The 27,397-nt window shown below is 42.3% G+C and overlaps 1 protein-coding gene across 3 annotated transcripts in view; it reads left to right on the top strand.

Moving 5' to 3' along the window:
• GPAM (glycerol-3-phosphate acyltransferase, mitochondrial) overlaps positions 1-27,397 on the top strand; it is a 59,759-nt gene that overhangs the window by 16,635 nt on the left and 15,727 nt on the right. Inside the window, exons 1-11 of one of the 3 annotated variants that reach the window (XM_080640434.1) lie at positions 8,532-8,672; positions 10,523-10,653; positions 11,557-11,679; positions 14,546-14,619; positions 16,679-16,792; positions 19,092-19,238; positions 20,181-20,277; positions 21,201-21,337; positions 24,256-24,355; positions 24,662-24,874; positions 27,116-27,229. In XM_080640434.1, the coding sequence (XP_080496560.1) occupies positions 10,552-10,653; positions 11,557-11,679; positions 14,546-14,619; positions 16,679-16,792; positions 19,092-19,238; positions 20,181-20,277; positions 21,201-21,337; positions 24,256-24,355; positions 24,662-24,874; positions 27,116-27,229 (1,221 nt within the window). In that variant the 5' untranslated portion in view covers positions 8,532-8,672; positions 10,523-10,551. Of the gene's footprint in view, positions 1-8,531; positions 8,673-8,945; positions 8,963-10,522; positions 10,654-11,556; positions 11,680-14,545; positions 14,620-16,678; positions 16,793-19,091; positions 19,239-20,180; positions 20,278-21,200; positions 21,338-24,255; positions 24,356-24,661; positions 24,875-27,115; positions 27,230-27,397 lie in introns of those variants that run through there. The other 2 variants (XM_080640436.1, XM_080640435.1) reach the window with 2 other exon arrangements.

Below are 27,397 nucleotides of genomic sequence, written 5' to 3' on the forward strand. Positions count from 1 at the left end.
AATCCAGGAGGTCATGGGGTTGTGAAAGCTGAGAAAAGGCCTTGCTCCTTAACACCAAGATCTTGAACTTGCTCAACAAGCCATCAGCGCTGTATAATCTGATACCAGGTTACACAACAGTAGAAAGATTCTGGATAAGACTAGGCACACGCAATCTAGTCCATGTTAGGATCCCTCTTCCAGAGACAAGATGCTTCGTTTCCAGCCAGCATCTCAGCTCCACAAAGCATCTTGGACAGTATCTTGCAACAACCACCATTGATTTTCAGGGGAGTGGTTTTAAGCAATATTTAGGAACAAAAGTTTTTTTCTAAAAGACATGTTGTCTTCAGAGATGCAATGCTGGGCACGACAACAACAAACTTCTATGATGTCCTGTAGGGTAGTCTAGCCTGTGAGAAGTAACTACATCTCCTCATTCCCAATTGGAACCTTGGCTTTATCCAGCCCAACCAGAAGGTTCACTGGATAGTCATTGGGGTTGTTCATGAATGTTTAGTTATCTTGTTTGGGGCACATAGTAGGATTAGACTTCTTCACCCACTTGCTTTAGATGACACTTTAGCTAATGAAATGGGCATAGAAGGGATGTATGGGCATAGAAGGGATGTTCCCAGCCTCCGCAATGCAGGAAGCAAGGGTCATGAGGGAGGCCCCCACAGTGACTTTTATGAGCAGAGCCCCTAACCTGCAGTTTATATGCACCATAGACAAGAAATAAAATTTGTCTTAAGACAATGTGACATTTCTTACTGTGTCATAACTTAGCCCCATCCTAACTAATACAGAAACACTCTTCCCCGAAGAAAGAAACTTTAAGGGTGCACATGCGTTCCAAAGATTTTAGGACAAGTTCTTTACCAGAATTCAAGCTCAAAGACATAGGATCTCTCTTTTGTTCTTAGAGTCTCTGCAAGAAGAGACTAACATCTTACCTAATAAAAGACAAACATGTAAATTGACTGTACCTTCGCTACGCCACCAGCCAATCAGGAGTGATATGCAAATTAACCCAACAAAGATGGCGGTTAATTTGCATACACAGGCGCCGAGTGGCGCAGGTGTTCTGTCCCACCCCAGTCTCTCAGGGCCTCTGGGCAGCGTGGGAAGGCGGGGCTGGAGCGGAAAGAAGTGGCTCCTGGAGCAGAAAGAGGTGGCTTCGGGGCCTGTGTGGAAAGGGGCTGGGCCGGAGTGGAAAGGCAGTTCCGGCAGCCAGGAAAAGCAAAGTCCATTCTAGCATGAATTTTCATGCATCGGGCTTCTAGTCAATTATAACAGCTACCATTTAGTAAATCTCACCAGGTGGCAGGCACTGTGCTAATTATTTTTATACCTTATTCCTTTTACCTCAAAATAATTCAGTAAGTGGATATTAGCAAATCTTAGGGGAACCAATGGGGGAATAGGGGAGGACATCATCTGTAATGCTTTCAACAATAAAGATACATTTTAAAAAATTAAAATGATATAATTTGGGCCCAGGGAGGTTAAATAACTCGCCCAGGGTCACACAGCTAGTATGTGAGAAAACTAAGATTGGAACCCAGGGCAGAGCCCTTAGACATTCTGCTAAAAAGACTCAGGATTATCCACTGATGTCCCAATGAGCAACTCAGTATCCTATATGAGTACTCTATAGAGTGAGGTTTCACATTAATATATGCTTTTCAGGCCTGGGATCGGGTGGCCCAGTCCTAGCTACCAGGCTCTCACTTAAGCTGCCATATATCAGTTTTGTGTTTGGACTCTAGAGTCAGATAGATATGAATTCAAATTGGAGTTCTGCCTCTCCCTTACCAGTCCCTCTCCCTGTGCTTCGGTTTTCCCATTGAAAAATGGGGTCAATAATAGTTCCTAGTTCATGGAGCTGTTAGGAGGATGGGCCCCTCTTTTGCCTGTTTACTCTCAGGTCCACTCCCCGCCCTTTCTCCCGCTATTCTATGTCTTGGGCGGGTGGGAGTGGCCTAACCCATTCTTTAGGCTACCTTGTTGTTTGCTTCAGCCAATCAGAGGGGCTGGCAGGTGATGGGCAGGCAGGAAAAGGGAAAAGCCCGGGAGGGTATATCCTTCTTTCTCAGGCGATGTCTCCAGCAATGACAGTTCTGTGCATTCAGCTCCTTCTGGGAGGCCCCTCTCTCCTTAGTCCCAGCTGTCACCTCAGTGGCTCTGGATCCTGGCTCTGTCAACAACCTGAGTTGTCACTCCAGCCCTGCTGGATGGTAGTGTCCCCACTACTCCGGGAAGGGTAGTGATCTGTTGTTGCTAATCTCTGGGCTGCCTCACCATTCCCTTTCATTCTTTCAGCTCTTCCAAGACCTTTCTAAGTTGGTCTCAGTACCAAAGTCCCACTATGACAGTCTGACATGAGTTATGTTTTCCAATTTGTGCCAGGGATGGTACAGAGGATTACTTGAGATCATGCCCATAAAATACTTAGAACAGTACTTGGCATATAATAAGTGCTCAGTAAGTAATAGCTTACATGATGGCTTACTTCCCTCTTACCTAGATTCTCTGCTACTGCCAATCTGTCCTAGGCAGACCCCTGCCTACATCATAGCTCCTGAGTCACTGCCCATTCCTCCTTCATGTCCACAGGTCTGGGCTTCTGTTTAGATTCGCCCTTCTCTAATATTTACAGGGTAAAGGGCATGTAAATTCCTCCACAACATTTATTATACACTAGAGGCCCATTGCAGGAAGATTCCTGCAAGAATAGGGCTTCCTCGGGCCTATTCCTGCAAGAATAGGGCTCCCTTCTCCGCTGCCTTTGCTCCCTTCTGCAGCGCTTGGCTTCCTTCTACACTGTCTTCAGTTTTTGTTCCTGCCTGTGTATGCAAATTAACCGCCATCTTTGTTGGGTTAATTTGCATACTTGCTCCTGATTGGCTGGTGGGCAGAGCGGAGGGACAGTCAATTTGCATGTTTCTCTTTTATTAGTGTAGATGTTACAACTTTATTTTTAGTTTTCCAAACTTCTTACTATAGTTTAAAAAGCCCTGCTTTATCTGGCCCATCTGGCTTCCCAACTCTTCTCTCTGCCACTTTCCTCTTCCTCCACCCTCTCCCACACTGTTCGGGTCTCTCTGCCAACCTCTGCCCTTTCTCAAGCATTGGAAGGTGTAGTTTCCTCTTTTTGGAAAGATCTTTTCTGGGCTTCTTCCAGGGAAGGTGCTTTTCCAAACCCCTGCCTCCGTGTTTGAAAGGAACGATAAGATCTGAAGGCTTTCCCACACCCCTTGAAGCCATAGGGTTTCTCTGCACTGTGAGTTCTTTCATGTCTTTGAAGATGATGGGGACACCTGAATGCTTTACTGCATTATTCCATTAATAGGGCTTCTCTCCTATGTGGGTTATTTCACACATTTGAAGCAAAGTGAAGAACTGAAGGGTTTGAAGCCATGCAAGTATTCCCAAATCCTTACAATTGTAGGGTTTTTCTCCATTGTGATTTATTTTATGTTTTCCAATACACTGGAGATAACGGAAGCTCTCCTACATTCCTTACATTTATATGGCTTCTGTCCATATTTCTGATACTTGGACAGCTGTTGTGCCTATTATGAGATAAATAATGCATGAAGATTTTCCCACACACACTATAGTCCCAAGGTTTTACTCCAGGAAGTTTTTTTCTTCAGATAGAGATGGGGAATAAGGCTGAAGATTCCTTCCCTGGCTTTTCTTCAGATAGAGATGGGGAATAAGGCTGAAGATTCCTTCCCTGGCTTTTGTACTTCAATGTCATGCTTATCCCATATTTTACCTACGGAGGCCCCATCTATTCTTTCTTTTTAAAAAATCCTCATTTACTGCCTTCTTTTATTATTATTAAATTTATTTATTTAGAGAGAGATAGAGGAACAGAGAGAAACAATAACTTGTCATTCCACCTATCCATGCATTCATTGGTTGATTCCTGTATGTGCTCTGACTGGGGATTGAACCCACAACCTTGGCACATCAGGACTACACTCTGACCAACTTAGCTACCCAGCCAGGGTTACTTCCTTTTTTTAGATTCATGAGAGTTTTTTAAAAAAATGATTCTACTTTATTTTCTTTGTTGATGTATTAGCTATAGCTCTTTGTTTTGCTTTATAGTAGCTGCTTTAGGAGTTAGAGTATACATCTTAACTTATTACAATTTACCTCTAAGTATATTGGGCCACTTAATGCTTAGTATAAGAATGTTACAACTGAATACTTCCCCCTTTCTGGATGTTCTGCTGTTGTCGTCTATATTTTATTTCTACTTATGTTATAAACTCCATTAAGCAATTATCTTTTAAAAGAGTTTTTAAAGGAAGAAAAACTTTTATTTACTTACATATAGGTTCTTGAGATCTTAATTCCTTTGACCCAGCATTCCATTTGATTGTATTTTTTTTCTACCTGAAGGATATTTTTAATATCTACACTAATAAAAGAGAAAGATGCAAATTGACCATACCTTCGCAACACCCACCAGCCAATCAGGAGTGAGTATGCAAATTAATTTGCATACACAGGTGCCCCAGCGGCCCGGGGCGGGATGCAGATGTTCCACACCATCCCAGCTGCTCAGGGCCTCTGGGCAGTGTTGGAAGGCGGAAAGGTGGCTCCAGGGCTGGAGCGAAGGCAGAAAGGTGGTTCCGGGCTGGAGCAAAGGCGGTGCCGGCAGCCAGGGGAAGGAAGGGCCATTCTTGCACGAATCTTCATGCATCAGGCCTCTAGTTTCTTATAATGTCTGCTGGTCATAAATTTTTTCAGCTTTCGTATGACAGAATGCATCTTTATTTTGTCTTTTTTTTTTTTTAAATATGTATATTTGGGGAAATAATTCTAGGTTGACAGTTTTTTTTTCAGTACTTTGAAGATGCTGCTTCACTACTTGTTTGTAAATTTCAGATGAGAAGTCTGATGTCATTCTTTTTGTTCTGTTAATCCTTATCCTAGGTTGCCTCCCACATGCGCCCCAACTGGGCCAGGGATGGAAACTCCAACCCAGGTACATGCCCTTGACCAGGGATCAAACCCGAGATCCTTTGGTTCACAGGTCGATGCTTTAACCTTTGAGCCACACTGGCCAGGGCCTGATGCCATTCTTATTTTTGTTCCTTTGCACAGTAATGTATCTCCCCTCCCCTATGACTGATTTTAAGATTTTCACTTTATCACTGGTTTTAAGGAATGTAATTGTGATGTTCTTTGGTGTGGCTTTCTTCATGTTTCTTAGAGTTTGTTGAGCTTCTTGGATTTGTGAGCTTATAATTTTTATTAAATTTGGAAAGTTTTCAGATATTATTCCTACAAATATTTTTTTCTGTCTCCCCTACCCCTCCTCATTATCATATTTCTCCTTTACTTCAGGGTCTCCAATTGCATGTTTATTAAGCTCATGGATATGCTGTCTATTTTTATTTTCATTCTTTTTTCCCCCTCTGTGTTTCATTTTGGATAGCTGCACTGTTTTCAGGTTCTTTAATTTTTTTAATCAGTAATGTTTAATCTGTTGTTAGTACCATACAAGTGGGGTTTGTGTGTGTTAAAAATCTCAGATTATAGTTTTATAATGTCTAGATATTTAGTTTGTGTGTGTTTTTAAGATTTTCCACATCTTTACTTAATGTGCTCAATCTTTCCTCTACTTTCTTGGACTTATAGATTATTATAATAATTCTTTGTTTACTAATTCTATAATTTCTGCAACTCTTTCAATTGATTGATTTTTCACCTCATTATGGGTTATTCTTTCCTGCTTCCTTTTGGCATAATACATTTTTTATTGGATGTTAGGCATTTTGAATTTCACCTTGTTGGATATTAGATAATTTTGATTTCCTGTAAGTATTCTTGTCCTTTGTTTTGGGGCATTTGTTCTCAGAAACGATTTGATCTTTTTGGGGCTGGCTGTATGATTTGCTAGGTAGGACCAGAACAGCATTTCCTCTAGGGTTAATTTTATCCCACTACTGAGACAAGATCTTTTGAGTCATGAATTATGAGGTTTTCCAGTCTGGGTGCCAGGATCAGGCCCCATTCCTTGTCCTGTATGATCACTCTGTTCTTCCATTTTGTTCTGTACTTCCCACTCTGGCTTGTGAGAACAGGAACAATTCCCTGCCTCATGCAAGCTCTGGTGTCTGTTCTCTTTCTCTGTACGGTGGTTCTTTCCCTGGCCGTGAGTACTTTCCTCACATTCATGAGCTAATAAGGTGAAGACTGGAGCAAGATCTTCTGCAGGTTTCCAGAGCTCCCTCTTTCTCTGTATAGCTCTTCTCTCTCTGGTACTCTACTCCCAGCTTTGCCTGCTTTGGCCTTCCTGGTCTTCTTCCATCTCAACTCAGTGAGTCTGCCTAGTTCTTACTGGATTCACCTTCTCTGCACAGCAGCCTGGCAACTTTCTCTAAACGGTAAGCTGAACCAATCATGATGCTCACCTCATTTCTTTCTTCTCCCTTATGGACGCGTGTCCTGCACTGTTGCCTGTTTTGTTTGTTGTTGTTGTTTGTTTCTTTGCTTATTTTATTTGTTTTAGCAGGAGAGTAAATCCAGTCCTTCTTGCTCCATCTTGGCTGGCTGGACTGGATTACTTTGAGTTATTGTGGTTCCGTTGATAAGACAGATTGCCAAGGGTGTCACTTGTTCTCATTAAATAACCTGAAGATCTGCAATCCACATCTTCTGCAAGTACAGTGAACCCTTGTGCAATGGTTGTTACAAAAGAGTCCTACAAATGAGCTTCATGTAAGACAATCTAATTTTTCCTTCTGGCTTACCTTTTAATTCCTGTAATGTTTTCTCTGCTTCATTTCTCATTACTTTCTCTTTAGCAGTGAATCAAACTCTGAGGCTTTCCTCTGTGCCCCTCCCCCCCTTTTTTTCTCTTTTCCTTTTTTGGTCAGGTATCAGTAATCTAGTCAACACAGTCCTTGTGTACTTAGTTGTGTGCTTGGAGCTAAGGTGCACATGGGGTTGATAAAAACAGGGTCTTTAACTTCAAGAACTATAGATGAATAACCACACCTACTGTTTTAAAAAAGGGCCACACCTTCATTTTGGCTCACTGTCCTATGCACTGGAAAGTCGTGGACTCCCAGTCAGTTGTGGGTTTCTTTCTCACATCGATGTTCTTTCTCTCTCTCAAATCAATATAATAATAATAATAATAATAATAATAATAATAATAATAAAGTTTGTTGCTACTACAAAAACTAACAACAAACAAACAAACAAACAAACAAAAAACAAGAGGTCCACACCTGCATTTTGGAATAGATTTAGAAACAGAAATAGAAAGTTCAAGATCAGGAATTCCTGTTTTCCTTCTTGTTCCTCGGCTTCAACAAGTTATTTATTGAGTGCAACACAGCAAAGCACCTTAGTGTTACCTAAGAGACTGAGGCAAGTCACTTACATTGATGATGAGTTTATTATCTTGTAGAAGAATGACACAGTAAGATCCAAGGTGTGGTACCACAGTAAATCTGTGAGATTTCACAGGAAAGTATCATTATTGAGGGCTGGAGAGATTAAGGAAGCCTTGGAGACCTAGTTCACGGAGCAATAGATTTTGGGGAAAGTGGTGGCATGAGCCCAGTTATGAGCGTGAGTATCCATGGTGTGGCTAGGGACAGTCAGAGAGGTTGAAGTAAGGGACTCCTGCTGGAGAACCGTGGGAAAAGTGGAGGCTTATCTGGGAATGCCTCACCTGTCCGGCTCAGGCATTTGGACTGCCAGGGAGCTCTGAGAGGTTTGATGGGTGGACACGGACAAAGATTTGTTCTGAAGAGAGGATTAAGGTTAATGTGTGCAGAGATGAGGACTGGTGGCAGAGGTGTTGAGGGCAGGGACTATTTCTCAATCATCTTTGTATTCCCGGCTGCTAGTTCAGCTTTAGCTTGCTGCTTAAGTGCATGTAAAAGGTCATCTTTCCCTTCTAACTTCCTAATGCTCTGCATAACCACCGGCCTTGTTTATGGCAGACACATACTGTGAAAGAACCTCTTTGTGTCCGCTGGTACTTTGAAGGGCTGAACGCAGGCAAACTTGGATTCAGACTTTCCAGTCTTATGTTTCTTTTTTGAATTCCTCATTTTCTTCCTTTAAGGAAAAGGCACTGGGCCACTATTACAGAAATTACACAACGGGGCCATTCCCAATCCCCACGGGCCCCATCCCTAATAAATTCTACATAATCTTAACAAATCTCGCCAGGCACACCACGCATATACACAGAGACCCAGGCGCACGCACACGCCCAGCCTGGTGGAGATCCCACATCCCAGATGAGCAGGTGACACGATGCACACTTAGGTACACACGCGCTCACGCGACTCAGCGCGCGGGCAGAATAACCACTCGTTTGGACATCCTGACACCTTCCTTAGCCAGTGGGACACACACATGCCACACCCCCCTTAGCCACAGGGACCAACACCTGTGCGCACACACTCGCCCCCGCGCCCCGCGTGCAGCGCGCAAGGCCACGCGCCGCCCCCGCCCGGCGGACTCACGGCTGCGCGTCACTCGCAGGCGCCGTTGCGTCATCGGGACGCGACTTTGCCGCGAGCGCCGGCGGAGGCTTGAAGTGCCGGCAGCGACAGCCCCTGCGCCCGCGGAGCTGCGAGTGCGAGCCGCCGGGCGGGAGCGGGCTGCGGGAGGCTGCTCGGGCCGGGTCGCCGGGACAGGTGCGTGGTCGTCCTCCGCGCTGGGGCTGGCGGGACTCCTGCCAGTGGCCGGGGCGGTGTGTCCCCCTGGCCTGTCCCCCCGAGTTCCCGGGGACCCTCTGAGAAATGGGTTCCGGCTCGTGCAGGGGTGGGGGTCGGGGTCGTGCTCTTCCGGGAGACCAGGTGGAGGCCAGGCTTCCTCTGTGGACTCAGTACCCTCCGCGCCTGCATGGGACGTGGGGGCCATGGCTTTGGCGTTGGGGCAGCCCGGGCGCGCAGAGAGGCAGGTGCTGGGGACAGTCCGACCACAGGTGACCACTGACTGACTGATTGGACTGAGCGCTCACCTTGTGCCAGACACTGTGCCAGGCGCTCTGTATGTATTTCCCAGTCCTCCGGCCATCCAGGAGGTAGAAGCGATCATGTTGTGCACATTTTCCAGACAGGGAAACCAGGGCAAAGGAGTTAACCAACTTGTCCGGCGTCCCACGGGGGGATTTGAACGCGAGTATGTTTCACTGCGGAACTGCCCCTTTCAGAACCCACAGTTGGCTCCCCACAGCCCCGTAGTCTGGCACCTCCGGATTTTTTTTTTTTTTTTTAACTTTTCGACCTTGGATAAACGCTGTGGGCGGGGAGGAGCGAAGGGTAGACTTCCTATTGGCACAGATTCTCCCTCCTCTCCTCACTGTCTTCATTTTCTCAGGCAGCAAAGGGCTCCCCCTGTCGAGGCTCCATTCGGCACCTGAAACTGAGAGCTAAATTGTATAATCCCGGACAGCTTTCATGCCATGTGCATTGCTTTACTAGTCTCTCCTCTCACCCATCGTGTAAGATGATGTTAAATTGTTAAGGACGCATGTAGTAGTTATGATGAGGATAAATTGTTAAGGACGCATGTAGTGGTTATGATGAGGTACCGCAGCAAACCCATGTGGGGATTATAAAGAAGTCCCAGTATGGCCTCCACGGAGCCCTGTTAACCTGCAACTGAGCTTTCAAGGGTTTGAAGGAGTAATTTAAGGCTAGGTAACAAATAGCCAGAAGTTATCTCAAAATAATTTAAAAGTTATGTTAGAAAGTTTTTATATTTTAGATTACTGTCTATCCGTTTTCTTTAGTCATTCAGTGTTCGTGAACATTTTCCCATAGGGTAGGAAAAATAAAGTCATGTTGAAAAGGATGAAAACGTATAAATCAGGTTTTTCAAATAGCGTGGTTTGGTTTTAGAGCTTTGTAGATGTACGTGCAAATATTTCATTTAAGGCGTCACAAGAAAATTAAGAGCTTAATTCAGTTTAAGTGGGAAACTTTAGGAGTCCTCATTGCCTTTACCCTGTTTGCATTACTGCATAGTATGTATGACCTAAAATTCCCAGCACATAATTTAAAAAATGATCTACTTAATGTGTATACATGTAACTTATATTTAATTAAATAAATATGCCCCCGCCCCCCAGGAAACTATTCAATTATTAACACAAACAAAATAATTCTTCGAAATAAGCTATTATTTACTCTTACAAATTCATAGCTGTTTTGTTTAGGAAGTCTAAAGTTAGAAAGATTGATTATTTTTAAATCAAGGCTGCCTAACTGAGTTCATATAAACACATCAAAGTCCGTTTTTACACTTTGACTGAACCTGGTGGAAGTCTGCCAGTAGTTCATTTGACATCCTATTATGGAGCAAAATCATGTAGAACAAGCATGCCAAACTCAAAGGCTAACATGGGCCAAATAAATGAGGCATGTGGCCCGTGGGTCGTGGGCCGAGAGTTTGACATGCTTGATGTAGAAGTAAGACTTGAGTTTGGGTATTTACTGTCTGGATTCTTTATTAATTGAAATGGCATATATATTTTCTATAGCACATGACTTAGGAGTAACACCTTGTGACATGGAGGAATCTGCACTGACCCTTGACACGATAGATGTTTCTTACCTGCCAAGTTCATCAGAATACAGTGTTGGCCCTTGTAAGCATGCAAGTGAGGAATGGGTAAGTTTAAGATGTGGATTAAAAGCTGTCAACCTAAAATGCTCATTTCAGTGTTGTTTATGAAGGTGGAATGCTGGAGCCAAGTTAATATCAATAACTGGGAAGAATAAATTGGGTAAAAAAATTTAACTACAGACACTTTGTTAAAAAGTAAAATTCTTTTGCATAGGGGAAAAAAACCTACTCGTAGTTATTTTGGGTGTTGTAATTATAAAGCTGGTGTACAAATGTTTCAATATCGATTTTCCATAATTATACCTAATAAGTATAAATTTTGTGATGGAAATAAAGTTTATTTAAAAAAATTAAAAATAGAAAATAAATTTTAGTATGAACCCAATCCAAAGGGCATACATTATCTTGTATTGTTTTCCCTATTTCAACTAATATGACATGTTTAAAGTATTTCTTGTTAGGATAAAGGAGTATTCTGTAAGTGTACCTTGTTTTTTATTTAAAGCAAAATATTTTAAGCTGTATTGTAACAACTTGCTTACTATATAAGGCCTTTGTAGTTCTTTTGTGTGAGTGTGTACTTTAAGAGAGAGTAAGATTGAGTGTTGGGATCCAGGAGTCTGATTTTATTCATTCTGACACCTTCAGAAGCTGTTTCACCTTTTTCCAGCTTTGTTTTGAAACCTTGAACTCTGCTTTGAGTGAATCATAGTTTTTGCCAGCTATTACTATTCTTAGGTGCTCAGCTTTTGCTCATGTTCCAAGTGTTGATCATGGAGGGAGTACCTTGAATGAAAATCACTGTGAGAAACACATAATAATACCACTGCCCAAAGAAAAGTATGTTATCAGTTTCTCTTCTATCTGAAATATCTTAGTTTTAGAGATCACGTGGACAAGTATAATGCTGTTGCCATTAGTGACCAGTTTTCCCTTAATATTTATTAGGGTGAGTATGGTTTCAGACCTACTGTCTTCAGATCTGCAACCTTAAAATGGAGAGAAAGCCTGATGAGCCGGAAAAGGCCATTTGTCGGAAGATGTTGTTATTCCTGTACTCCCCAGAGCTGGGTAAGAATGCTATTGCTTGTTGACCTTTAATAAACCCTTGAAATATGTGGCATAGATCTCCAACTTTGTGTGAATTTGGTATTGGGCCAATACCAAATAGACTTCATTCATGGATGTTGACTCAATTTTTCTTTCCATTCATATATTCATTAAATGTTGGCCCAGTAGTTGGTGCTAGGCGAGATTTGGGTTCTTTAGTGATTTTGGTATGACTTTAGGGGAAGAATAGATCTTACTTTAAATTAACTTTTCATAAGAGTTTGTGGGAACCTTCATGTAACTTCTTCAGCCCTGTGTCTTTGCTGTACTCTTGCTATGTTTCTATTTTGGGCTGATGGGGGAAGGGTGTCTGTTGACTCTGTGATAGTGAAGAATGGTCATTAAAAGCTTAAGTAAAGGCTTAAAAAAGAATGTGTATGGACTTGTTGTTTGTATTTTGGTTAAAAAAAAACCCACACAAAACAAAAGCCATGCAAAATCTTCTACATTATGGTATGGGTGTCATTTCTCAGCATTTATTTGAGAAGAGTTGATCAGATGAGAGGTATGCTTCTGATGTCATGGTGCCAGAGGGATTAGTTAGCACAGGATGGTAGAATCTAATGTGGCCATGTCCTAAAGTAGTAGAGTTACCTATTAAAAGGTATACCTGGATGTTAAGCTTTCTCTGAGATGGGTCAATTATCAGGGCCTAGAAATTCTGCCATTTAAGGGCCTGTCATTTGCAGTATAGAGGTTGCTTATAACCTGTGTGAATTTTCTACTCAGGATTGGCTTGTCAGGAAGTAGAATTCTGAGTCTAGGATAAAGGGATTTACTAACCTGGGAGAGACTCATGTGGGACCCAAGCAGTTTGTATTAAACTAGAGGCCCAGTGCATGAAATTCGTGCATGGGTAGGGTCCCCAGTGGGTGCCTGCTGCCCCCATTTCCTGGGGGGCCTTGGGCAGTTGGCCGACTGGCCCCGCCCCCTGGTCTAACTCCTGGTCAAACTGCCAGTCGAGGGGACATTTTGCATATTAGGCTTTTATTATATAGGATATTTAAAAGGCGAAAGATTTATATGGTCTGAAGAGAAACCAGAACATTGTATAGGATATTTAGGTCTACTCAAGAATGTCTTGATATAAATATTGTTCCTTTCAAATCACAAGTGTCTTGCTGCAAGAATTTGGTAGCATTGAAAAATCATGGAAATTTCTAGACCAGGAATAATGCCATTCAAATTAATAGGCCAATAAAGATTTAAATAGAATATCATGTGCCTTTTCAATTTTTAAAATTTAGCATCTCATATAACTCTAATTATGAATGCTTAAAAGACCAAAACAATACCTTTACTCTAATGTAGTGGCTCTCAACCTTTCTAATGCCGGGACCCTTTAATACAGTTCCTCATGTTGTGGTAAACCCCAACCATAAAATTATTTTCGTTGCTACTTCATAACTGTAATTTTGCTACTATTAATGAATCGTAATGTAAATATCTGTGTTTTCCGATGGTCTTAGGCGACCCTGCTAGCGGTTTTCAACCTGTGGGTCGGAACCCACAGGTTGAGAACCACTGCTCTAATGTGTTGTTAAGTCAGGGGAGTATAAGTAATTATTTGGTGGTGGTGATGGTTTGGGGTGGGGAAAGGTGAGTAGTATAAGAGATAATTGATTTTGCTTAAGCGTACATGGTATCTGAACTTCAGGTACGATAGTGCCTAAGTAAAGGAGCTGAACTTGATCTTAAAATTCTTCCATTACATGTTCACTTAAAATAGTTTTTGGTTGACAATATTTTTATAGTAATTTTTTAAATATTTGCTACCCTTTCTCTGAAGTCCTATTTTCCTTTTCTCTAAAAAGATTTCACTAAGTACTTTTACATGTTTTATTGAGGGTACATTATACTTTCTCAGCATTTATTTGTGCAAAGTGTACTCTTTGTCCCAAGTTATAGACTTTCTTTTCAGCAGTTATTTCTGGATTATCTCAATGATGTAAAGAGAATGACCTTTAACCATACGTTATCTCATTAAGTGGAACAAGCACTTTAAGGGAATAGAGAGACTGTACTCTTTGGAGCAAGATCTAGGATTGAATCCTAAATTTCTGACAGCCTCAATTTTCCTGTCTGTAAAATAGGGATAAGAACTCTGATGTGTCAGGATTATTAAGAGATTTAGTAGTCTAATAATAACTACATGTTACTTTTTTTGTTGTTAGTAATTTTATTTGCAGAACAATCACAGTTTTATTTCAGTGACAGAGCATGTAGCCAATAATATTGATTATAGCCTAATACATAAAGTGTCAGCACCAAGATATAAAGCATCTCCTAGGCACATTGTGGAAACTGGCCATGAATCACTTCCCTTGAACATCAAAGATTAAGTCCATATTTACATATGAAAGTACCTCCTCACTTGACAGTTTTCAAATACAATTAGTAGTGAATCTCCTGTTGAGTTTGGAACATATGATATATTAGTGCTCCAGTGGGGGAAAACTTCTAATTTTCCTATTTTGCTTCTTTTTTTTTTAGTTTCCTAGTTTTGGGAACACTGGAATCTCCAGTATTTCTGTCAATGACTTAAGCTACCTGTAGCTTCGACTGTTTTGGGTTGGAGGGGTGGGGGTCAAGAAAGGGCGAGGTGCTGTTTCCTTTGCAAGGTGTTAAGGATTAATTTTGAATTTGTGACCTTCTTTAAAGGCTAAAAGATACTTTTTAGCAAAACAGTTTTTCTTCAATATTTTGATTTTGAAGCAATGTCTAACTTTATGCTTGAATTTTGAAAGTTATCAAGTGCTAGTAATGTGAGCTCTTCACTAGCAACCCAGTTGTATATTTATATTTCTGTTTATTTTGTTTTACATAGGATAAGTTTTTCAACCCCAGTATCCCGTCTTTGGGTTTGCGGAATGTCATTTATATCAATGAAACTCACACGAGGTAAAAATTTCTTGTACTTCTAATACATCTCACAAAAAAACACACCTCTATAATAAGTAATGCACTAGAAGATGAATGTCATTATGTTTTTATGAGCTTCTGACATAGGTTTTATCTAAAATTTGGGAACAGTATAGTCACCTGAGAGACCTATAACTATTACCACTGCTGTCCTTACATAATAAATATTTTCTTGGCATGTAGCTATCACTTATAGCTTTCTCTGACTTACTCTTTTATTGATTTTGCATCTGAAGTGTTCCATTGTGGTAAAGATTTGTCTGAGGAGAGGGTTATAGGTTTTAATGTCTTATGATCTATTATGACTATTTTATACTTAAAAAAAGAATAACTATTTCATACTTTTAAAACAAGTATAGCCAATTTAGAGTTTTAGAAGATATTTTCCTCCATGGCGCAAACGTTCTTTGATTTATTATTAGCTTAAGACTTTATTTAGAATTCTTACTTCCAAATTCCAGGCAAGTGGGGATAGGCTATTAGGCACCAGAGTGAGAGAAAAGAGGCTTTGTTTTATGTGAATCTAGGCGAGGGGATAAGGAAGGAGGGTGGAAAGGTTGTGTGAATGTCTTTGAGGCATGAGAGGAACAGCAGCCAAAAATGCTACCAGTTCTTATAATTCTAAGCGTAGGGAAGCAGTAAGCTCAGGTGATGAGAAGTACTTGAATTTCTATGAAAAACTGACCCAGGAAGTAATCCAAATACTCAGATTTTAAGTCTTTCTGCTCATATTTTGATGATGAAATTATAAATGATCATGACATGTATATTCAAGATTTTTTTTTTTTAAAATAGAGCTGAAGTCAGGGGACATATTTTTTCTCATTCCCACCCTCCCCCTTCCTCTTGCCCTCTCCACCCCCCGAGTTTAAAGGTGAGAGGAGAGATCCTGGTTCATTGATTTCTTTTATTTCTTTCCCTTGGTAGACATGTTTAAGATCCTAAGAAAAGAGATCTCATAGGGTCTCTTCTTTACGTAAGTAACATTTAATCTATAAAGCCAAGGGGTCCATCTGTTGCCCTGAATTGGAGGCAGTTAAGAGAAAGTTATATTGACAAGGCAGAATGAAATTCGTCAATGTGATAAGCTACCTGTGCAGTTGAGTTGGCTATTTATCTTCTGTGTGTTACATGAAGCAAAGTCTGAACAGTTTTACACACACACATGCACACACACACAAAGCTTTTAGTCCATTAAAGGGATTTCATAGAGAGGTTAGACTTTATACATTCTGGTAATAATTCTGAAAGTTTTCATTAAAGAAAGAGTTTAGAATAAAACACTTAACATACTGGGCCAAGTTTCCAGAGAATGGAGACGAAGGAAGGGAGGAGGAACGAGAGTTGGAGGAGCATGTGCCTCATAAACAGTTCCCCCTCAGTTGACTTCTCCTCGCTCGAGGGCCTTTTGGTTCTTTTCAGAATAGATGGATTTATAATTGAAATCTTGCATTTACATCAATATCATTACGGAGGAAATGATAATGAGGCATTATCTACTTAGTAGGAATGGTATCGAATCATTGCATAATGAGAGTTTGTAGCATTCTTATTCTGAGATACCTGTCCCCAACCCCTCATCCAAAATTAGCCCTGGGTGGTATGAAAACGTCCAAATTATCTTTTATAGCCCATAGCTATAGCTATAAGCTATACATATATATGTATATAGATATAGACATAGATATAGATATAGATTTAGATATATATTTCAACATATTTGCTTCTTTGTATGGGATTAATAAAGTAATATATTTCTGTTTCTTTTGCTTATACATTTGGTTTATTATTTGGCATAGTAGCACGATCTAGGCATTAATACGCAAATTCCAGGTTTAAATTGTAGCTGAGAGCACATGAAAGAAATCGGAGTAAAATTGTCTGAACTTCTAGGGAGAATTTGCTACAGGAGAAGCCCAATCCTAGGAGTGGATGAAACAAGACCTTGTTTTTTACAGGAGAGACCACTGTGTACTTTAAGCAGCTGTTTTAAGTGTTCCTAGAGAACTTCTCTGCTAAAGGGTTTTTCCCGTTGCAGGCACCGAGGATGGCTGGCAAGGCGGCTTTCTTACGTGCTTTTTGTTCAAGAGCGAGACGTCCATAAAGGCATGTTTGCCACCAATGTGGCAGAAAACGTACTGAACAGCAGTCGGTAAGGGCAGGGACACCTTGGTAAAGGGGAGAGGCATGGGTGGGCGGCAGCAGTGGGAGCCAGGAAGTAATTTCCTTTATTAACCTTTAGTGCCTCTGGGACTCTGTCTCCAGAGACGTTTGCATTTCCAAGTTAAATGTTCAGCTCCACACGGAAACCAAGGAAAGGCAGAGCAGGTGGTTTTGGTGGGCATTGCCCTGCGGGAGTGGCAGGCCTGTTTTATGGCTTAACAAGTGAATGGGTGTCTAACTCATGAAAGCAAGTTGGAGTCAGTTGTGCACATAACTTGCAGAATTTTCTGTTAAGTATTCTATAGTATGAATGTTTAAGACACTGCATTTTCTATTTTGTAGCCAAAAGAGAAGCGAGTCTGATATTTCTGTCAAATAGTTACTGTGTACTTAGGCAGAAACTTTTGTACTGGAAAGTCATTGTTAGCATAGCTGGAACGTTCAAACTCACATAGCTGTTACCCAGTGACGAGACTAAGATACCGTCCGTGCTCTTGGAGGAGCTTGCTGGAACTCGGGTGGCGTGGGGCAGTGAATCATTGTGGAGATCAGGCATTAGAATATGGGGATGTGGAAGAAGGTTGGTCTCTGCTCCACATGGTTGGTGTGGCCCATGTTCCACATCTCCCCGGATTTGGGTAGCTGGAGACAGGGGTGGATTGAAAGATGCTCATCAATGCAGGTGTGGCTCAGAATAGGTATTCAGATGTTTATTGAATGAATGAATGAGTGAATGAATAGTTGATAATGGAGATGTAATAGTCATGTCAATTACTTGTGAAAATGTTCCTGGCCAGATTGAAATAAATGCCATTCAAAGAATGGACTCACGGCACATCAGTGTTCTGTGGGGTTGGTCTTTTTGTATTAATGAATTGTGGGGCTCTGTGGAGTCTAATATCAGTAGCAATGGTGGGAGAAAACACAGTTATTTGAAACTCCCTTGGATTGTTACATATTCTATTTTCTAGGTAAAAACCTTCTAGTATGTTTTATTCTATGCAGGTATTTTGACTAGTAACTAGAATGTCAGAAGTGATTTAAGGAGGTTTAACCTCATGCGTTCTTCCCTACGTCATGTGGGAGGTTTATTAAACTGGATAGAATCTTCCCCTTTATCTCACTGCTTATTGCTCTGTGCTCTTGTAGTCTTGAGCTTTGCCTTTTTGAACTTAATGGTTTTATTTGAAGACACTTGTCAATATTTTTTTTTTTAAATATATTTTATTGATTTTTTACAGAGAGGAAGAGAGAGGGACAGAGAGTTAGAAACATCGATGAGAGAGAGACATCGATCAGCTGCCTCCTGCACGCCCCCCACTGGGGATGTGCTCGCAACCCAGGTACATGCCCTTGACCGGAATCGAACCCGGGACCCTTCAGTCCGCAGGCCGACGCTCTATCCACTGAGCCAAACCGGCTTTGGCGACACTTGTCAATATTTATGTCCCTCTTGCATCCTTCCTAGAGAGTTTTATATATGGTTCTAATAGAGTCACATTAATGTGACTAATTAATCCCTCAAAATTAAAATTAGACATTACTTGACAGAGAGTTTTGGATGCCTCTGAATCATATGCCTCAATGGGTAATCTTCCTTTTTTTCTCTTCTGCGGGGGTACAGCTTTGTGTCTCTCCCAGCATAGCTGGAACATTCAAACTCACATAGCTGTTACCCAGTGAATTTGAATTAAATTCCTAAATAGGCTTTCCAGAGTCCTGAGGGGCTCATTGCTTTAGGAATATGATAGCCTTAATATTTAATAGACAACCAAAGAAAACACTTCAAACTTGAGCTTATTATCTCACTAGAGGCCCAGTACACAGATCCGTGCACTAGTGGGGTCCCTCGGCCTGGCCTGCACCCTCTTGCAATCCAAGACCTCTCGGGGGATGTCGGAGAGCTGGTTTTGGCCCGATTCCCGCAGGCCAGGCTGAGGGACCCCACTGGTGCATGAATCTATGCACCGGGCCTCTAGTATGCATATAAGATCTTTGGTTAATCTCTCCCCGCCTTTTCTTCTCCCCGCTTCCCTCTGAGATTCATCAGTCTGTTCCATGTTTCCATGCCTGTGCATTGAGCATCTGCCCCCTGGTAGTCAGTGCACGTCATAGCTACCAGTTGAATGGTCAAACGGTTGCTTAGGCTTTAATGTATATAGATGTTGCCACACATTAGAGAGGAGGTACATTTTGTTTTGTGACTTACAGCTATGGTCTACAAAATGCTAAGTACCGAATATAGTACAGAACCAGTTACATTGTCTGTCTTTCCACTTCCAAATCAGAGTGCAAGATGCCATTGCAGAAGTGGCTGCTGAATTAAACCCCGAGGGCTCTGCTCAGCAGCAATCCAAAGCCATCAGTAAAGTGAGAAAGAGAGCCAAAAAGATCCTTGAAGAAATGGTCGCCACTGTCTCACCAGCAATGATCAGGTATTAAAGGCAAGGCAGAAAGTTTCCAACGAGAGCCATCTGTTGTGAGCAAACAGGGTGGAACCATTGGACTTTCTCTGGGTCCAAGATGTTTTAACATAGTCTGATGTCACACCCAACTCTTTATATTCTTATTAGAGGCCCGATGCACGAAATTTGTGCAAGAGTAGGCCTTTCTTCCCCCGGCTGCCGGCACCAGCTTCCCTCTGGCACCCGGGACCCGGGCTTCCCTCCAGCCACCGGCAGCCCCCTGGGACCCGGGCTTCCCTCCAGCCACCTGCAGCCCCCTGGGACCTGGGCTTCCCTCCAGCCACCGGCAGCCCCCTGGGACCCGGGCTTCCCTCCAGCCACCGGCAGCCCCCTGGGACCCGGGCTTCCCTCCAGCCACCGGCAGCCCCCCGGGACCCGGGCTTCCCTCCAGCCACCGGCAGCCCCCCGGGACCCGGGCTTCCCTCTAGCCACCGGCAGCCCCCCGGGACCCGGGCTTCCCTTGCAGCCCTGGCTTCGTCAGGAAGGACGTCTGGTCTAATTAGCATATTATACTTTTATTATTATAGACTCGTCTTTTATGGAAGTAGCACTGTGGTTGGCTTTAAGGTGCCTCCACCTCTGTTAAATGAAGCAGCCATTGCATTCCTACTGATATTTACTCTCTAGACTAGGTGTGAGCCAGGTTTCACATACCCATGTCTAAAAGGGAGTGGTTTTCTGTTGTTCTGCTCCCTGAAATACTCACTTGGCCATTTGTTTATAAGGTCTAAGTGTTAGGTGAAATGTAAGATTTTAGTCCATAATAAATGGATACTTTTATAAGTACCACGTATGTAAAGTTAGCTGTGTAATTCCACGATTCAGATACACAGACACACAGAGTCACTTACAAGCACTATGTGCACAGACACACACACACACACACACGTTTAAATTTGTTTTTAATTTCAGACTGACTGGATGGGTGCTGCTAAAACTGTTCAACAGCTTCTTTTGGAACATTCAAATTCACAAGGGTCAACTTGAGATGGTTAAAGCTGCAACCGAGGCAAGAAATACGGGAATGTGTCATTCCATCTTCTCCATGTTTGAAGAGTGATTTTATAATTCTTGTGAAATTGTTCCCTTGTATACTGTTGTGCTTTCCATCCAACCCATCTGGGAGATTCCCCCATGACGCTAACTGCAGAGCTGTGTGTGCGAGGGGCAGTGGGGTAGAGGAGGACCTGCCAGCCATGCAGGATTCCTTTAGAAATTACCTTGCAACGATTCTGAATATCGGGTAGAACAATCCCTATTTTACAAATGAGGAAATAAAGGCTCAGATAAATTAAGATGTTTTTCCAAGTCACAGCTAATAGGTGGCTTGCCTGGGATTTCAGGCTGAATCAGGCTTGACTCTAAAACCTGTGCTCTTGCCGCATGATGAGAGCTGCTCTCAGAGACATGTGGGCTCAACTTGAACTCTTTTCTTTTAAATGTTTTTTTTTTTTTTTTTTTTTTTTTTTATTGGTTTTGAGAGAGAGGAAGGGAGAGGGAGAGAGAGGAACATAGATGTGAGAGTGAAACATGGATTGGCCGCCTTCTGCACGCCCCCTAGTGGGGATTGAGCCTGAAACCCAGGCATGTGCCCTGACCAGGAATCCAACTGGCAACCTTTCCGTGCACAGGATGATGCCCAACTAACAGTCACACCGGCCAGAGTGCAACTTGAAGTCTTAATTACTTTTCTCCTTCTCTAATATATATATATACATACACACACACACACACACACACACACATATGTTATTTTTTGTAGTTGTTTTTAGCTACATAAATATTAAATTGAAAGAATTCATGTTACTGGAAAATGTTTTTAAAGAATGAGTCACAGATTAGCCAGTGTCTGAGTGACTAACCAAATGTGAAATTGCAAAATATGATTGAACTGGACATTTGAACTTATATTTGGCATTTTCCTTTCACCAGATGAATTTGCCGCTTATATTTCTACCGGTTCATAGATCCCACATTGATTATCTGCTGCTCACCTTCGTTCTCTTCTGTCATAACATCAAAGCACCATACATTGCGTCGGGCAATAACCTCAACATCCCCATCTTTAGGTAAGATGAGCTTATTTTGTAATTTAAGGTATGGAAAGGATTATATTCTGAATTTTTTTTGTACCTTTTGACATGATATTGAAATTTTTTTATTTTCGTTATAAAAGTAATGCACGATCATTATGAAAAATTTGAAATGTACAAAAAAGCATTAAGACTATCACCATTATTTCTGTGTTTTATATGGGATACTTGGTGAACTCTACCTAAACTTTATGGGCAATATTTACCAAATGGATAAAGGGCAATTAGAAAGACAAGATAGCAAATTACTGTATCAGGCTTGGCAATCGGGAGGTGGGATGGTGGTGATGGTGTAAAGGTAGTTAAGAAGAACTATACCTATTAATTTCCATCTTATAATTTAGAAGGGTTAAAAACCTGTAACCACTACAGTATCACATGAAAGTGTGTATTTTGGAGGTTTTTCAGGAGAGTGAAGTGCATTCCATTCAGAGGAAATAGTATGTGACAAGGCAGAAATGCAAAAGCATGGTTTATTCAGGCGATGGCAGACGATTCAGTAGGGTTGGAATGTAGGATGCATTGGAGGGCTCGAGGCTGGAGGTGGTGACTGCATAGGTAGTGAGGACTAGGTCAAACGGTTTATAAGCCAGGAGTTTAGAGTGTATCCTGTACTTGAGAAATGACATGGTCAGATGTGCATTTCGAAAAGTCTTTCTGGATTAGAGGGAGTAAGAGCAATTCTGACTCTATTGCAATATTCAGGCAAAAGGTAATGAAGGCTTAAATTAAAAGCACTGTAATGCTGTTAGAGAGGTGGGCATTGACTTAAAAAGTGTACTAAGTTGAATTTACAAGGGCAAATGCTAGTCCAGATGAGGGGCTCAACAGAGGGGGAGAGGGGGCGAGGGAGGGAGGAGGGAGGAAGACTCCCAGGTGTTTACCACTGGTAGGTAGGGCAGCTGTTCACCAATGGGCAATGGTGGTATTCACTGACCGAGACCGGTCAGAATATTTAGAATTCATAGAGTCTACAAGATGTAATCGTGTCATCCGGAGAGGTGATTTGGTCAATGAAAAACCAAACTGCTTATGTGCAGATTTTTTTTAACTTTAGCCAGAAGGACTGGTGGGATCCTGTCGACAAAGCAACTATAAATTAATTTGAGAAATGGCAGTAATGTTTTTTAATAGCTTCTTAAATAAGTATCAGAGTTATAGAAGAATGCACAAATCATAAGATGGAGCTTGAATTATCAGAGTGAACAACCCTCTGTAACCAGCACTGAACTCAAGAAAATACTATCATAACCCTAGGAACCCCCCTGTGCCCCTCGAAAGCTGAACATGTATAGACTTGATGGTGAGGAGTAGGTTCTGTTAGTTAGGGAAGTTGCAGTTTCAAACGTCATTGCTTAAAACACCTGTAAGGTCAGCTCTGTGAGTAGTAGAGAGTAAGAGGATGACTTTAGAGCAAGGGTGGGCAAACTTTTTGACTCGAGGGCCACAATGGGTTCTTAAACTGGACCGGAGGGCCGGAACAAAAGCATGGATGGAGTGTTTGTGTGAACTAATACAAATTCAAAGTAAAGGAGCGGAGGGGAGAGCAAGAGAACCGGATAGAACAGCCGGATCTGGCCCGCGGCTGCTTTAGAGTGACTGGAAGGAAGTGGGCTGGCAGGTATGTAAGCTGTGAAGTCAGATCCTCAGCCTCACAGTCCAAGGAGCTCCGTCCTAATTGCTTAGCTCAGAGTTCTGTGGCCAACCAGACTCACATGGACGACGGATGAGAAGCCATCCATTTGTGAAGTCAGCTGATACTCAGCTATGCTGTACCCAGGAGTGAACAGATACATAGACCTCGCCTTCAAATAGCTCTCTAATCTATCAGACAGTGTGATATGACCCCACAGAGCAGACGTGCTTTTCCAGGAACTAGAATAGTTTACTTTTCCTGGACACCTCTTCCCATTACTGAGGAACCTGGGAGCAGAATTAGAAAGTCATCAGAAAGTTGCTGGTCGGCATAGATTTAGAGCAAAGTCTGGGTTCTAGAAAAGTCTTGCCCCATAAAAGTTTGCCTCTTTTGTAATCAGAATAACGTATGTACTCATGCTCTACAGTTTCTCAACTTGGATCTCTTGGAAGTGCTCACCAAACACTGATAATTTCTCTTAACTCAGCTGTCCTGTCATGTAACTCTATGCCAGTCATTGCTTAGCCCCTCAGTCCTTCAGACGTGACAGACTAGATAACCTGGCCTGTTTATTGGCGCCTTTCTTTCGTCACAAACCACTTTACAGGGTGGGTTATTTTAATGGGTGGTTCGTCTCATTCAATATGAACGTATTCTGCAGGTTTTACTCTCAAAGAGTGATGCTAAGCTCTAGGCGCATCAATCAGTGTTATAGAAAGAGACCTGGGGCTGGGAAAAAATGTTGTTTCATTCCTGTGAGTAGGAACATGAAGCAGGTTCCCGTTTCGTGTTTTGAAAGGATGGTTATACTTGATAAAAGTGTCCTTGTCTCACAGAACACTCTCTGAGCAATATTTATTTGAGAAATTTCTCCAAAGGAGCTTCTGAAACATCACATCCATTTTGTAGTAAATGTGCCGTAGGAAGATTTGGGGAGGTCTAACGGTCAATGTCTTGAGAGCCTGGACAGGGTTTTAAAATTCAGCAGTATTTCATAACCCTCTGAAACTCTGTGGCATCGACTTTGCAGGGTGATGTGTCAGTGAGGCTTCTTTTTGGCTGGGAGCCGATGTAGTAGAGCCGAAGTATATGGAGTGAGGTTCTGAAGGCTGACGAAGAACGTCGATGACCGGAAAATGGGAAAATGTCTATGTGCTTGCTGTCAGTGGCTCCAGCAGCATGTGGTTTATAGTCGCCTGGCGAATGCTTGGAAGTAACTTGGAATTTGAGTATTCTTTGTAACTTTTTGTATTTCTAGTACCTTGATCCATAAGCTTGGGGGCTTTTTCATACGACGGCGGTTGGATGAAACACCAGATGGACGGAAGGATGTTCTCTATAGAGCTCTGCTCCACGGGGTATGTCTCATCTCTAATTACCTTGAAGCCGTTATGGTCGTTACCACAGTAGATGGAAGAAGGGAGACTGTTGTCTGAGTCATTATTTGATTGATTATTGCTTGGGCATGGGTTTGATGATTACTTTTTATCATCACCAAATAGGGCATTAGAGGAGCCGCCCTGTGAATATTTGTGTGAGTGAAGTACGTTGCCGGTAGTGAAGTTACGTAGGCTTTTGCTTGTTGTTTCTAAGGTTTACTTTGCTGAGCCTTCTGTAAGGTGGGCAGTCTTGAACTCATGTGTGACTTTCTCCTGATGTCCCAGCACATAGTGGAGCTACTTCGGCAGCAGCAGTTCTTGGAGATCTTTCTGGAAGGCACACGCTCCAGGAGTGGGAAAACCTCCTGCGCTCGGGCAGGACTCTTGTCAGTTGTGGTAGATACTCTGTCAACCAATACCATCCCCGACATCTTGATAATACCCGTCGGCATCTCCTACGATCGTATCATCGAAGGTCACTACAATGGCGAACAGCTGGTAAGAGGACTGCCTACCCCAACGCTTCTTTGCTTTCAAGTCTGTTGCTTTCAGAATCACCTAGTTTTAAAGCTTTGTAGGAAACACGGCAGGGTGGGTGCGGGGCAGTGGTCGGCAAACCGCGGCTCGCGAGCCACATGCGGCTCTTTGGCCCCTTGAGTGTGGCTCTTCCACAAAATACCACGGCCTGGGCGAGTCTATTTTGAAGAAGTGGCGTTAGAAGAAGTCTAAGTTTAAAAAATTTGGCTCTCAAAAGAAATATCAATGGTTGTACTGTTGATATTTGGCTCTGTTGACTAATGAGTTTGCCAAACAATGGTGTGGGGAGTAGCTGCCGTCTCCCGCCTCAGCCCAACTGGTGGTGCTGATGCGGCGCTTACCTGCACCTGGAGGAGGTGACATGCCTAGATGAGCCAGTGCTGGCCGTGGTCATGGGGTTGGGAAGTGGGAGAACACGTGGCACTGCGGCCATCTCTGCTGCGGGGGGAGGGGGGAGACTGTGTGGCTTCTCCCCAGACCTTACTGCTTATGTGCAGATTTTTTTTAACTTTAGCTAGAAAGACTGGTGGGATCCTGTCGACAAAGCAACTATAAAGTAATTTGAGAAATGGCAGTAATGTTTTTATTAGCTTCTTACTGAAGTAAGTATAAGAGTTATAGAAGAATGCACAAATCATAAGAGGGAGCTTGAATTACCAGAGTGAACAACCCCCTGTAACCAGCACTGAACTAAAGAAAATACTATCAGGACCCTAGGAACCCCCCTGTGCCCCTCTCATTGCTGTCCCCTCAAGGGTAACCACTTACCTTGACTTCTTAAGGAGTAGAGTAGTTTTGCTTATTTTTTAATTCAATAAATGGCATTATGTATTGTGTGGTCTTTTGTATCTGGTTTCCTTTGCTCAGGCAGGTGTTTGTGCGATTCATCCTTGTTGCATTTGCTTATAGTTTGTTTATTCTCATAGTATTCCCGTGCATGAATATGCCATAGTTTATCCCAGTGGTCGGCAAACTCCTTAGTCAACAGAGCCAAATATCAACAGTACAACGATTGAAATTTCTTTGGGGAGCCACATTTTTTAAACTAAAACTTCTTCTAATGCCACTTCTTCAAAATAGACTCACCCAGGCCGTGGTATTTTGTGGAAGAGCCACACTCAAGGGGCCAAAGAGCCGCATGTGGCTCGCGAGCCGCAGTTTGCCAACCACGGGTTTATCCTATTGTAGAAAAACAGTTTGGGTTCTGGTTTTTGACTGATCATTTCTGTACATTTCTCTTGATGACCATATGTGCATTCTGTGGGCATGTATCTAAGAATTTGGAATTGTTGGGTCATCAAGTCTATACATGTTCAGCTTTCGTAAATACTGCCCAACAGTTTTCCAAAATGCTGTTACCAGTGTACCATTCCTGCCGGCATTGTGAGAGTTCCAGAGGAATTTAGTGTTGTCCTTATTTAGTGTGGACGTGTTGGGCAAGGTGCTTATTTCAGGCCTGCTGCCCAGAACATGTCAGCAGCTCAAGGACCCTTGATAATTGGAGGCTTTAAAAGTTAAGTGATCGACACAGATTATTATCTGTACGTGTTGTGAGATTCCTCCTCAGCTTTGTTAGGTGTCTGTTCTGAATGTGTGTTCCACTCACGCTGACTGTCTCATGAGGTCATATCTGAGTCCTGCATCCATTATCTGGCCGTCATTGTGCCATATGCATGTTAAATACTCAGTAAGTGCTTACTGAATGAATAGTTAGCTAACAGGCCACCATGGGGCTGGATTTGACATTGCTGTCTAATGTTAGGTATTTGGACTCTGGTGATCATCAGGCCTCCGATAAGTGACCTCTGACATCTTATTTTTTCTGAGCACTGCAGAATATTGTTCAACCGATGTCATTTTTATCCTTCATTAGTTTGCAGTTGTGTTTTTGTGAATGCTGTAAATAGTGTGCTGAATGAATTAGTGTTAAGTGTTTGGTTTTTCATTGACCAAATCACCTCTCCAGATGACACGATTACATCTTGTAGACTCTATGAATTCTAAATGTTCTGACAGGTCTCGGCCAATGAATACTTATTTCCCGTGTTCATGCGCTCTTGTTTTTTTTTTCCTTCAATATGAACCATGAAAAACAAAAGAAACAAAAAAAACCCCAAAAACTTTATTCTTTGGATAACAGAATGTTTGCATATGTGTGAGCTTTATTTCTTACCATGTCATTCTTTCAAAATTGGAATTTAGGGAAAACCTAAGAAGAACGAGAGCCTTTGGAGCGTAGCCAGAGGCGTCATCAGAATGTTACGGAAAAACTATGGGTGTGTCAGAGTGGATTTTGCACAGCCATTTTCCTTGAAGGTGAGTGTCTGTTGGAATGAAGCTGTTTTAAAGCATTGGGGTGGCTCGGGGTCAGGTCTGGGCCCTGGTCCTGCCTGCCTCTAGCCCTGCTTCTGTAGCCTCAGTTTCTTCTCTTGGAAAATGAGGACTATGTCAAGAATGGCATTTCCTAAATTTTTCCACCAAAGT

Source organism: Plecotus auritus (assembly GCF_963455305.1).
Source record: "Plecotus auritus genome assembly, chromosome: 9".
NCBI classification, from domain to species: domain Eukaryota; kingdom Metazoa; phylum Chordata; class Mammalia; order Chiroptera; family Vespertilionidae; genus Plecotus; species Plecotus auritus.